The sequence below is a fragment of the Leopardus geoffroyi genome, chromosome A2 (genome assembly GCF_018350155.1).
Source record: "Leopardus geoffroyi isolate Oge1 chromosome A2, O.geoffroyi_Oge1_pat1.0, whole genome shotgun sequence".
Lineage (NCBI taxonomy): Eukaryota > Metazoa > Chordata > Mammalia > Carnivora > Felidae > Leopardus > Leopardus geoffroyi.
Genome location: NC_059331.1, coordinates 44918289 through 44932716, shown reverse-complemented (window position 1 = coordinate 44932716; position 14428 = coordinate 44918289). Strand labels below are relative to the sequence as shown.

The 14428-nt window shown below is 35.8% G+C and overlaps 1 protein-coding gene across 6 annotated transcripts in view; it reads right to left on the bottom strand.

Annotated features, from left to right (window-relative positions):
* Positions 1 to 14428, bottom strand: part of CNTN4 (contactin 4) — a 901803-nt gene that overhangs the window by 297241 nt on the left and 590134 nt on the right. For all 6 annotated transcript variants that reach the window (XM_045493589.1, XM_045493588.1, XM_045493585.1 and 3 more), the window contains 2 exons: positions 9264 to 9390; positions 831 to 1006 (listed from right to left, as the gene is read on the bottom strand). In XM_045493589.1, coding sequence (XP_045349545.1) covers positions 831 to 1006; positions 9264 to 9390 — 303 coding nt within the window. The remainder of the gene's footprint in view (positions 1 to 830; positions 1007 to 9263; positions 9391 to 14428) is intronic.

Sequence of the window (14428 nt, the reverse complement as noted above, 5' to 3'; positions counted from 1 at the left end):
ACAGACTTTGTAATTATGAAACCTTTGACATTAATGCACTGCTGTATGAGTTGGGATTTTATACTGGAAATATATAATCATACGCAAATACATAAACCCTTAAAAATGTAACTGCACATCAATCCTCAAAAGCATCTATACTCAAATGTGTACTCACTGCTCTTCCCTGTGGATTTTATTTTCAACTTACTATTTCTAAATTCCACTTTCTTTCATATGTTCATGAACTTTTATTAGATAATGGTCTTACGAGATGGCAATTTGTTTTTTAAATGTTCTAAGCTGGAAATATAAAAGGTATAGTATAAAAGTTAACACTTTGCCTCTGCTTACTGTTGTTGTTATAGTTGTTTTAAAAATTTTCCTAATCTATAAAATAAGAAAAAAAAGGAGAATTATAGGATTAATAGACTAGCAAAATTTGTTGCAACTCTAAACTTTATGGTTAAACATTTCTCAAAATGACTATTACTGGCAGTTCAATTGCTTGCTTATACACACTCTATAATGTGTATGTATCTATGTGTGTTATTTTGTTGTGTATGTAAATTTATACGTATATAAATTTGTGTGTGTGTGAATTTATATATGTACAGAGAATCCTCTAACAAACTATCATATAATCAGTCTTAATCCTTATAAAAGCAGAATACATCTTTCCACTTAGATTTACAATTTATCCTATAAACAAGGTATTTCCCAAATATGAAGAAAAGGTAAAGATCATACAACAAATTAAAATCTATTTGGTTTTTAAAAGAAACTGTTTTAAAGGCTTAATGGTATAAAAATTCAGAGTAACATTTGCACACAATGTAATTGCTACTTACAAGCAAACTGAAGCTTTGCTTCTCTGCTAACAATTGTTCCAAATGAGTTTGTTGCTATGCACTGGTACGTTCCAGCATCTTGGGTTTTATTGGGGTTATTGATCAACAAGCTGCCTTCAACAACACTGTAGCGGAAATCCACACCAATGTCAACATCTGTTCCATTTAATTTCCACCTATAGCATAAAAATGCCAGTAGATAAAGCCTTGTAATATTAATCAATATTTCTGAATCATTTAAAACATATAAAAACTATATAAATAGCATGAAATACCATCTGTGACTTTTTTTAACCATGGTAGAAAAAAAAAAGTTAGAAATGCTCTACCCAGCAATGGTGACAACTTAAGTGCTATGGAAAGAGCATGCCTTTTATGGTAAGCAATGATATTAAAATTTTAACACTTGCTTTTGTGGCTACTTGATTCTACACACACTTTATTTTAAAATCCCCATAGCATCTTGTACAACTTTCTTCAAATAGCGCTCCTCGGAAAAAGTCCTTTTTTCTAGTTTGTAGTTATTCTTTAAATGGGTCTCTACAGATGACAGAATATACCACTTACAGGTAGATTGCTGAGTATTTGATGAAATTGCTGCAGAGATGCTTTGATTTGGTCCTTAATATGACTGAAATGGCTGACTGCAAAGCAGAGGAACTCTATTGATCTAGAGCTGTCTTAGGGGCCAAACTAGTCTTGATCATGGATCACTTTGAAGATCTTCTTAGTCAATGGCACTCAAATATCAATCAACCATCCCAGTAAACTGCAGATCAGGTCATTAGGTAACAGAGGCAAAGAGAGCTGTGTTGTTCTTCTGTTTATTTACTTCAATCATCTATTGTATCTGATGATATTGTTTGGCCCTATAAATAAATTTTCCTGGGACGTGCACATTTAAACAGCCAAGCTTTACTAACAAGATCTACTTCCTTTCCTTTTTTTTTTTTTTTTTTTTTTGTCCACAGCCAGTAACATTCCAAAGAGAGCTTATTTTAACCAAATTGCCTTCCTTTGAATACTCTGGAACTTTTGAGCTAATACAATTCACTGACTATGTATCTTATTTTTCTTTTCCCCCTCCCTCCCAAATTCTACAAAAATACCAGGTAATGAAAATATGCCATGGTTGAAGCTTCTAAAATATCAAGAGTCCCACAGAAGCATTCCCATGGGGAGACCAAAAAATAAGAAAACACTGCAGCACAAAGGAAATTGATAAAAAACCATAACAAGATTAAAGAATGAGAGACTTTCATTTTTATTTCCTTCAATCAGTAAAAAACAAACGAAAAGCCATTTAAAATGTGTATGTATACCTACATATTCACTGTGTCTCCTCTCACAATATTCTGGAGTACTATGGCTGGTGTGTACAATGAATGTAAAAGGATTTATATGAAACCATACAATCCAGTTTGTTTCACGATTTTGGATATTTGGTGTCAAAAAAAAGCAGAAGTTTAAAGATGATCCTTTTCTCTGTGTCAAGAGCTCTTTCACACTTCAAGGTCAATTCTATTTTGTTCTATTTTTATTTTTTTTAAGTTCACTCATTTATTTTGGAGGGAGGGAGAGAGAGAGAGAGCAGGAGGGGCAAAAAGGGAGAGAGAGAGTCCTAAGCAGGCTCTGCACTGTCAGCATAGAGCCCGCGATGTGGGGCTCGAACCCATGAACCCTGAGATCAAGGGTAAGCAAGAATAAGATGCTTAACTGACTGAGCCACCCAGATACCCCAGGGTCAATTTTAAATCACCTTTTCCATTGAAGTCTTTTTCAATATTCATAGTCAAAATTAATTAAAGTTTTCAACAGTCTCCTATAGGATTCTCTCTGCTTCATCAGTTAGGAATTTGCCTTCACCAGAGATAATTTGCCTACATCACTTTTGTATTGTGCCCTTAGCAACCTAGACCTTGACACTCTCCTCAATAAATGCCTGTGGAACTTGACTAAATATTGTACTTCTTTATGATATATTTTAGCTTTGAGCATACACAATTTATGAGCATTGTAGCCCATCACAGCATGGTGGTGTACGTTTGTTCACATCCATGTCTTTGAATTGTAAAATTTAGAAACATGAGGGGCAGGAAAGGTAGGTCAGAATCACAAAATTGGACATAGCTCTTTATGTGTTTGTTTATAAGAAGATGGGTATTAGAAAAAGACATTATTTTTAAGCTTGACAGTAATTCTTTCTGTGTTCTGACACAGACATGAAAGTAATAAGCAATAAAAAGAGAACAGCTGCGTTATATTTTAGCAGGTCTATCTGCACATGAATCTCTAGAAATGACTGCCTGCCCTAGACAGTTTTTTTTTTTTTTTGAGTCAGCTGATCACGTCTTGGCTATAACTCTCACTTCAAATGATAGTTGAGCAATTTAATATGACAAATCTAAGAACTCAAAGAGGAAATTGCAATATAATGTGAGCTGCAAGCAGAATGTGGAATTTAGAAATGGACCATGTGAGCCTTTTTAAAAAAGTGGTTGTAGGAATAATGAGAACACCTCTGTAGGTTTGTCTACACTAGTCATCTCAACCTAAATGCTCTGCAGAAAGTCCTTTAATCTACTTTATTGCCTGCTTTTACATACAAATAGCAAAGGAAAAGGGATTATTTAGAAAATAAAGTGCTTGCTGGGAAATGCAGTTGAGACTAGATTACAAAGCACTCTACCCAGTTTTATTGCAATGCAGTCAATGTTCATTCCCACTGAATGTGGATTGCTTTGAATTCCTTATCCTATTCCATACTAGAACACTCTTGAAAAATCACAGTTTATTTTCAATGTTTGAAGAATCTTTACGTACTGGTGATAAAGAAAATGCCCATATGGAGCAAAGGGAGATTTTCTCTAGGGTCAGGATAAATTAGTAAACTGATTTCTGAATCATTTCGGAACCACAACTTAACTCTCTCCAGAGTCCGGTTGTGCCCACTGACATTCTGGAAGGTACAATCTTCCCAACTTTTCTGGGAAGCTATCTATGGAATTTGTTGTAGTAAACCCCTCTTGCTTTGTTCATGGTTTCAATTGGCATGGAAGAAGGGGCAAGACCTTTCTGACTTGGATTTTTTTGTCTACAAACTAAATCAAATACAAACCTCACAGCAAAAGTACTCCAACCAAGTACTTGAACGTCCCTTCTGTCTGGAAAGGGAAGCTGAGTGCAGTAAGTAATGTCAGAAGTCCTTAAGAAACTTTAATACAAGGAAAGTTGGCACAAGTCAAAACTTCTTAAATTTTTCTGGGTCTGGGTCAATCCTTTCAAAATCGAGGGGCAGGAAACAATGAAAAGAGAAGGCTCAGTTGAGGGAATAATACAAAGAAGAGAGGTCAGTTGTGGTGTTTGAGGAAAAACCTAATGCTGAAGATCCCCACGGAGAATTCGCCTTGAATTTCTCCTATTTGTTCTTCCCCCTCAAAGTCAGCCAGAGCACTGAAAAAGTTTAGCCAGACTGATGTTTGAAAATACCAGAACACTCCATTTTTTTCTCTTGCTCTTTCCTTCAACAAGAGGGATTTTTTAACTCCCAGGTAGCAACTGGCTATTATGTTACAGAGAAACTGCCAAAGGTATAAAGGAAAACCCAGTCCACTGCAACCAATTGCTGGTGCATTTGATTAAAAGTTTCCTTCTCTGCTTTTTCTGGCAATCTTTAAAAACATAATAGGTTTCTGTTGCACTGCTTGTTTTAAATAACAAAGCAGGCCCCTATATCTTGAAACACAATGTTACAAAAACAATGTTAATTAAAGGTCACAGTTTGGAGGAAAAACAAAGCAACAACTTGCCAAATTCTGCGGCAAAATTTGTTTTCATTTAAGGCTAACATCTGAACTTACACTTGGCTATGTACTAAAGCATGGGTCCATTTAACTCATCATTTATGTATGTAGAAACCTTTCCTTCTTGCATTTATTGTTTACTATATAACACATCTTAAAGTATCTGATTAAACCTTGAATTCAACATATTATAGGGAGAATAAGTACATATTCTGGTTTGCCCAAGGATAGTGCTGGTTTTATACCTGCTGTCCTAGAATAATTATTAACAGTGGTGTTCACTCTCAAAATTATCCTGGTTTTGAATGATAAATTACATGTCCATTAGAGAGGTCTTTTTTTGGTTTTAATTTCAGTAATGCACTTCCTATGGCAAAATATCCACACAGCAAAATAATATTTACCCTCTAGATACAGTTAAATGTCTCCTTTTCTGTGAAACTTTCACTAAAACCTTCCACCTTCCATCCTGAAGTAGACTTTCTTCCCTCCAGGATGCCCTGGAACTTGGACATCGTTTATAGCACTGACAGCACAGTATTTGCAGCATAGCAGTCCTACTATGAGGCAGTCCTCCAAAAAGCATACTACTTGAACATGCAGTCTATTAATCTTTGAATATCTTAAACCTAGGATGGCATTTGGTAAATCGCCGTTGCTTAATAGAGTGGTTGAAATACCTTTCCTGGACCACATATTTTTCAGACTCCTAGTCCATATCCTAATTCAAAGGAGAGCTGCTATGGTGGACTCCTGAGTAGAAGTTCTGCAATTACTCACCAGTTAATTGCTGAACCAGTTCCATGTACCTAAAATTCATAGTTTGAAAACCACTGGGTGGTTTGATGCATGATGATATATTTGATGAATGAATGAATGGGCACACAAATTAAATTCTAAAATAATTTCCACTATGCTAATACTGCCATCCTTTACCTCGTATAAGATGTCTTTTGCCCTGTGCCACTTTGCAAGCTCAGCATCACAGTTCAAATCCCACTTCTCTGGATCCTTGATGACTCTAATCTCTTCCTGTCCTAACTATGTTATATATTATTTTTGTTTTTACACACTATTATATTTTGGTTATTAAAGTTATTGTCATTAAATGTGAATAGAGGCAAAATCCTATTTATAAGATATATAGAGTTACTGTTTCTATATGGCCCGGCAAACATTTATTCACCCAACATTTACCTTTTTTTTTTTTTTTTTTTAATTTCTGTGTATTTCATTCTTTCTCTTTGAAGTCTCAGACTCCTACCTGCTTCTGCTTCAGAATGACATATATACCACATTTTGCCTGTCTGGAATTTTATATGTGTGTGGATTCCTCATACACATGTGACTATATTTGATTATCTTATGTTAATCTGCCTCGTGTAAATTTAAGTTTTAGTGCAGCTAGAAGAACCTTGGACAGAAGAAAATTTCATCTGCCCCAATTATAAAACACCATGAGGCAATAAAGATCTGTGTGTAAGAAAAGTAGTATTATTACTTTTAAAGTCTCCTGTTTCCATTTAGATTCTAGTCATTTCCCTCTGAATGGTTAATTATAACTTCTAATTTTGGCTTTCTCATTCCCTTGATTTTCTTTATGATTTTATTAAGTATGTTGGTATCCTTAAACAAGTGCTCTAGCTGACCTGCTTTTGAACTTTATGAATATGGAATTATACTCTATTCTTCTGTGACTTGCTTTGTTTGTTCAAAATTACATTCCTGTGATCCATCACTCTGCAGCCATAATTTATCATTTTCACTACTGCTTGGGGATACCTTGTATGAACATACTAGGTTTAATCTATCTGTATGATATTGAATTTAATCTTCTAAATTTCTGTTAACCTGGTAGACTTGGAAGAGTGTGTCATTTTAGTTTTAATTTGTCTATTTCTGCTCACTAATGGCACAGATAATCTTTCTACATATTTAATGGATATTTGATATTCCTTTTCTTAGAAGTACATAATCAAGTCTTTTGGTAATGTTTCTACTAGGCTACTTGGTTTTTTTAATTTTTTAATTTTTTTTTTTTTTACTTTTTGAGTTGTGTGGATTTAAAATATATTTTTGGATATTACTTCTTTGCCAATGACATGTATTAAAAATATCTTCTCCCAGTTGGAAGCTTGAAATTTTACTCATCTCAGTATTTCTGTTGAACAGAAGTTCTTAATGTTAATGAGGTTAAATATTTTCTTTTAAGATTTGTGCTTTTCCTGTCATATTTGAGAAATACTTCCTTGCCTCCAAAGTCACAGATATGAATGCCTATCTTCTTTTTTTTTTTTTTTTCAATGTTTATTTATTTTTGGGACAGAGAGAGACAGAGCATGAACGGGGGAGGGGCAGAGAGAGAGGGAGACACAGAATCGGAAACAGGCTCCAGGCTCTGAGCCATCAGCCCAGAGCCTGACGCGGGGCTCGAACTCACTGACCGCAAGATCATGACCTGGCTGAAGTCGGATGCTTAACCGACTGCGCCACCCAGGCGCCCCAAATGCCTATCTTCTTTTAAAAGTCCATGTCCCATGCAGGTCTTCCATTCACCTGAAATTTGTGTATGCAGTTAGGTTGGGGTCAAATTTTATTTTTTTTTAGCCATGTAGATACATCCATTGTGCAGTTTATCTTTTTAAAACTTATTTCTATTGTTGCTATGAATTTTAATTTTTTTTTTTTAACTCCACAAGACAGTGCTTTTTAAAATTATTTTTTATTGTTTAGTGTAACTGCAATTGATTTGATGTAGAAAGACGAATCTTCACCACTTGCTTTACCTATCTTTAGTTCTTGTATCTCTGGTACTCTGGTATCATTTTCATTTTGCTTTAATTCTATCTTTGAGAATTTTCTTTAGCGAGTGTGTCTGCTGGAGTCAAACTTTAGTTTCTGAATGCCTGAACACATATTTGCTTTGTTGTCTTTTTAAGAAAGTATTTCTGCTACACAGAAATTTGACAGTTAATTTCTTTCAGCATATTGTTTTCCATCTTGGTTTTTTGTTGCTATTGAGAAGTCTGGTCTGCCATCTACTTGAAGGTTATCTATATTATCAACTTAACTATTTTTATGATCATCTTTGATTTGGGTGTTTGGCTGTTTCACTATAATAATTCTAGATGAGGCGTTATTTTCATTTGAACTCCTTGAAATTCATTTGTCTTCCTAAATCTATACCTTGGGATATTTTTTTAAGATTTTATTTTTAAGTAATCTCCACACCCAACATGGGGCTAGAACTCACAACCCCAACATCAACAGTCACATGCTCCACCAACTGAGCCAGCCAGGCTCACTCCAAGCCCTGAAAGCTTGGAATTTTTAATTAACTTTGGAAAATTCTTAACCTTCTCTTAAAATATTGCTTCTGCCTCATTCTCCCTTGCTTTTCTTTATGGAACTGTAATTAAACTATGCAAATATTTCCTATTAATCCCTTTTGCTCTTTCACTTACACTTTCTCTCCCCCACCTCCCTCGTTTCTTCTCTCTCTCTGCCTCTCTCCCTTTGCATCTTTTTACTCCTTTCTGCTGACGTTGGATGATTTCTTCAGATAGATCATGCAATTTACTAATTCTCCTTTCAGCTGTGTCTCATCTTCTATTAAAACCACTTAGCAGGGGCGCCTGGGTGACTAAGTCAGTTAAGCATCAGACTTCATCTCAGGTCATGATCTCACACTCATGAGTTTGAGCCCCACACCGGGCTCTGCACTGACAGCTCAGAGCCTGGAGTCTGCTTCAGATTCTGTGTCTTCCTCTCTCTGCCCCTCCCCAACTTGTTCACTCATTCTCTCTCTCTCAAAATAAATAAACAAAATAAAAAAAATTAAAAACAACAACAACAACAACAGAACACTTAGCAGCAGGGTTGCCTGAGTGGTTTAGTTGGTTGAGAGGCCAACCCTTGATTTCAGCTCAGGTCATGATCTCACTTTTCCTGGATTTGAGCCCTTTGTGGAGCCTGCCTGGAATTCTATCTCCCTCTCTCTCTGTTCCTATCCTGCTCTCCTGTTCGGTCTCTCTCTCTCCCTCTCAAAATAAATAACTAAACCTTTAAAGGTCACTTAGCACCAAAATTTGAAATAGGCAGTTACTTTTGCTTTACAGTTCTTTGGGGAGGCAAGCTTATTTCAGTATATAGCCTTTGGGTTCCAGGCCTATTCTGGGAGGTTTTCTCATGTTCCACTCTCCTCTCAGTCGACTCTAGGCTTTGTCTTGTGATCCCCTGTGAAACTGCAAAATCCAAAGCTCCAGTTCACATAATTCATCAAGGTGAAAACTGCTTGTGGGGGTCAGTTTTCTTCTCTGGGTTCCAAACCTACTTATTTCTTTACTTCTGAGTATTTCTTACTTTCTTACCAGTTTGTTGAGACATGTTTAAAAAAAATACGTTAAGGAATATTTAGGCTTTTAGTGAGGGAGTCAAATAGGATATTCAATTCCTGGTATAGCCAGAAACAGAAGTTGGGCACTCAACTTTTCAAAAATACAATCAACTCTTTAGTATGTCAGGACAGCCTATGATGCTTGTCTAAAAGATCTTTATGTCATTAGAAGTACGGGTCAATTTTAATAATAGAAACGGTATGCATGGAAACATAACATTTAAAAGAACAAACCTGATATGTGGCTTTGGATTCCCTTTAACTTCACAATTGAGCTTCACCTTTTTCTCCTCAGAATTCAAAGGGAACATTACGTGACTTGGTTCCTGAATAAAAACAGGGCCGTGCAGTGTGTAGTCATCTGAAATGAGAGGAGAAAATGTCCAAAAATGAAAAGAACATCTTCCAAAGAGGAACAATAACAGGAACCAAGGACAAAATGAAAACAAGAAAGATAAAATAACAAAAAAAAAAAAATAGTAATACACAACTGATTTACTTTCAGCCTTTAGATGAAGTTTCCCATTGCAGACTAATCCTTCGCGGAATACTGTGAAGCAGAGACACAGACTCTATTTCATTCTGATAACTTATTTTTACTAACAACTTCCAGAAAACTGCATGGCATTTCCTTTCCTCTCCTCTTAGTTACTGTTCCTTCTGTCTTTTGCTCACCCTTTTACTTTGTTCACATTTTGTTCCTAATATATCTCTTTTGTGCCTCTGTCATCCGGTCTAATGTCACAAAGTTAAAATTTCTCTGCTCTTTAATGGACACAGAGACACAGCTCTGTACTGCTAATATACGTATAAAATTTTCTTAAGTTGTCTACGCAGGTAAAGAACAATGTAGAGTCACGACTCACTAATTTTCTGTGGTAAATGACCAGTTTGTTTGTTTGTTTTTTCCAACCTACAATGGACTCATACATGGGGATATCTGTGTAAGCATCATACATCTAGAACCATACGTGACTCAGCACACAAATTCAGTAACATCCAAATTAGTCTATTATTATTATTATTATTATTATTATTATTGTTAGTTCAGTGACGTACAATGATGTAGGAATTTTTCTAAATGCATTCTCTCAATAACAGTAACTAGATGTATGAAACTTACTTTATCACAAAACAGCAGTAAAGTTCATGCTGGTAATCCACAAACCATACTTTAAGTAGCAGTATGCAGATTACATATGTTTCTAGAGTACACATACAATAAATGTTAGTCAAAATGCATCTCCCCACGTATACCCATGAAAGTGATTTTCATTCTTCAAAATCTAGTTCAAGTTTGTTTGCTTTTTTATTGTTAACCTACAAAGCTTTTCTAGACCCTTATCTTCTTCCTTTAACCACATGATTCTTCAGTTATATTTCCCTGTGGAAGCTTATCTTTTTCTATCAAGTGTATTTGTAGCTTTCTTTTTCCTTCTTTGAACTGTAAGCTCCTTGAGAGTGTAACCATATCTTACACATTTTTGTATGCTCTGATGTAGCAGATATAGCAGTTTGTACATAGATCATCAATAAGGACTTGTTCTATTTAAGTGTCATTTTCTTTTCACTTTTTAATCTATTCAATCAGCTGATTTAGGCACTGCCTGATGAGTTTCCAGATAGAAGGGCCAGTGGCTATGAGGTAAAGTAAAATTGAATATCACCCTGTAGCTGAGAATCCACTCCCCACTAAGGTGTGATTATTTTTAACAGTGTGAATTGCAACTGCTATCCTAGAAAAACTTTAGAAGCAGCCTTTGTTGATGGGTGGTAAGATGCCACTAAATTCATGTAGGTGAATCAGGACTGAGGAAAAAGAATAAAGCTGATCTGGGAATCTTGGTGAAGGACAGGAAGTAAGGTAATTTTTTGTATGGCTTACAACCCAAACTTAAAAGCATCCATATGTTGAGGGTGGGACAGAAGAAAATTTAAGGAGACAAGATGACAAAACAGAATTCTATTTTACTATAGAGGAGTGGGGACAGCCAAGCAGGATATGAATTCAGAAGAACCATGAGCTAAGATTCGATGCCTTGAGTCACCTACTAAATCCATGACTTATCTCTCTATCACCTAGTCTTTCTAGCCCTCAATTTTCTCATCTCTAAAATAATACGACTGGACTAGATTAGTGCTTCTACACTTAAAAATGGGAAATAATCCCTGAATATTGTCCCATATCTTACATGCACAGACATGTTAAGTTTGCATTTAAAGATGGCATGAATAATATTACCTCCACCATCCTCTCTCCTTACTCCATGTATAAAATCTCATGTTAATGAGACTTACACAAAGAAAACAGGATCTGCCAAAGAACTCAAAAGCACAGAATGAAAGTACACAAACAGACTTTTTTTTTTTTTAACACTTGTGGTTTGAAGCCAGAAATTTCAAACTGCAGATATTTACATTTCAGATTTTCCACAATTACATAGATAGTTTCAAAACAAATTTAAACACTGGTCAAGGATTAGTTCAATTCAGATACAAAAAATTATGTGAATTTTTGGCATGTCTATTTAAGTAACAAATGTTATTCATCAAGATCGCTAACATAGCAGCATGCTTGGTGGATTTTTCTCTAAGAGAGAAATATTTCTATTGTCGTCCCAGTTCCAAAATTATGTGTGTGTTTGTGTGTGTGTGTGTGTGTATGTGTGTGTATATATATATTATCAATCATCTCAATTCATTGGTGTTCCCTGATTTGAATTTCATACAGAAATACACAGTCTATTACTAGTAATTCTAAATAAGAATGAAACATAATAATGATTATCCAGGATGCAGCTGAGAGGCTGTGGATTAACATCTGTACTATTTCTCAATGTATCCATGCCATATTTAAATAACAAAAATGATATTTTTTCTGTGTATTTTGTAACAAGAATTGATAATAATGATGCTTTTGCATTCGCTATAAATAACACACTACACCCAAAGTTTTTATTTTCTCTTGGTTAACCAAGCTTGCTGCCTGTAAACCAACATTACCATTTTAGTTTTCATCTAAGGAAATCCATAGCTTTTCAAGCATGAGCTACATGGTTTCAAAAAGATGGAGGGAGAGATTTTAGAAAGTTGAGCAATGCAGATGTGGAAGACATATCCTAACTACAAAACATTTAGCCTAGAGTTACCAACACTTTTGACAAAAAAGCGTTAAAGGGTTGTTTTATTTCTCTCAAACCTCAAGGTACCTGGGTGAAACAGAGTCCTCAGAATGACATTCTTAGATGAAACATGGATGGAGACATCAGTAAGTGTGTTCTTTTTGTAGTAGTGACAAAGTGACTTTCAAGTGTCTTAAAGGTTTGAAGGTACATACGAAGCACTCTGCATCTGCCATTTGTAAAACCTAGAAGATAAAGTTTCCCCTTTCCTTTGTCATATTAAGTTTTTCTATGCAATTGGAGGGGGAGCCATGATTTTCAGCATAAAGGAGCATCTCAGAAAATGACAAGAGGGCAAGGTTTTAATAAGCCAAAATGTCTCCAAGTTAGACCGTGGACCACCTGCATTTTAATTGTGTATGTGCAAGTATAGAGCAAGTACAGAGCTTGTGTTTTTAGACTCAAGTCCAAAATGACTTCATCAGAAAAATCCAGGGTCCATGAATTTGCCTTTAACCTAGTTCAATCTGGGTGATTCTTCTGCACACTAGAAATTCAAAACTAACACAGATCCTTTTGTTCCTAGCTCTCCATTTCCTAAGAGCAGAAATCAGCCAACACTGGCTTTAGACACACTCCTAAACATTCTCTGTCTGGCAAAGTCAAACCAACACATCTTTGCTTGTAGCATATAGAGAAGGACTTTTAGCACATGTTTGGACTAGCAGCTAAGAGGCACGAAGACAGGAACAGAAACCGGCAAAACTGACCCACACAAGGAAATGGGTGGATTTGTCAAAGTATGGGACTCAAGTTGAAACTAAACTGAAACTTCCTTAGAAACACCCATATAGTTGAATGCCAACAGCTAATTATGAGAACGCTTCCAAGGGTTCTATGTGACAAAGAAGAGGGACTGATGTGACAAGGAAAAGGTATGCTCAGGTGACCTAATAATCCACTGTCCTATGGTGATAACTTATCCTTACTTGATACACATTATATTCCTGCTGTAACTACTACCCTTTGTTTATAAGAAATGAATCTCATCTTATTTATGTGACAGGATGTTCAGATTGATGTTTTCACTTGTGGATTCCCCAAAGGGTGAAAACTCACCCTAGTGACTCACCCAGGTTGAAGAAGTTAGGGGAATGGACTCACATTATTATCAGGAATCTCTAAGAGGAGCAGTAGGCAATTACTTTTCTTGAAATTCTTGAAAACCATGGTGAAGAGAAAGAGAGGGAAGCCAGGTTGCCAACAGCCCAGACACAGTCTTTCAGATTTCAGATCATTGATCTCAGGGCCAGCCTAGGCGATTTAGTGAAGATGCCAACACTGGTACATCATGATTTTCTGGTTCTCCCCTCTTTGGAGACTATCTGCCAATTGGTCAGTTGGATACTTCCACAACACTACTTACATTCCCGAAAGTTTAACACAGAAATTCTCATGCACCAATATCTGAGTAAACCGTACATTTGCAAAGAGAACAGAGAAGACCTAAGCTAAGGAAAACCCCCTTTCATGTTTCAACAAAGAGTGGGAAACCTATAGGTTTTCAGAAAGAGTACAACTTTCGTGACCAGAAATGTATTTAAGTTAAAGGTCAGACTACCCTTAACCCTTCTGTCCCTTTGTTCATCAAATACTGAAAGTTATTAGAAAACACTGTTCTCAACAAGTGAGTCTCAAACTCCTTTCCTCATTTATTCTTTTCTTTTTAAAATCTATTTTTTAGGGGGAGACAAAATCAATGTTTGTCAGCCAATTTCTTCTTGCTGCCTCCTGTAAGTGTTCCAGAAACAAAATGCAGTGTCAGGGCGATTCTTAAAATGTTTGGAGTATTGAAAGAGATGCATAGAATATCACAGAACTTTAAAGAGACTATTTAATCCTGAATGTATTTTCCCAGGTCACAGGCTAAAAAAGGTACTATATCTGTAACAGAAACAAAAATGATTTTTACCTAAAAAATAAAATAATCCTCTAAGAAATACAATAATAAAACACATTTCCACAGTGAGGTACTGCTCATTTTATCTGCAGCACTGAAACATCAACGATCTTACTCTTTTTTTTCTTTTTAATTTTTTTTATTAATTTGGCCCATTTTGACATGTCCCCAAACTTCTCTCCCAGGCAAGCAAGCAGAATGTTTCTCAGGCTATCAGAAGCCAAACTTGGAAAAGAAACTGGAATGGATGGAGGTGGCCCAGGTTTTCTGAGACTGAGAAGAGGAAAATAAGACTGAATCTCAAGCGATGGTATACT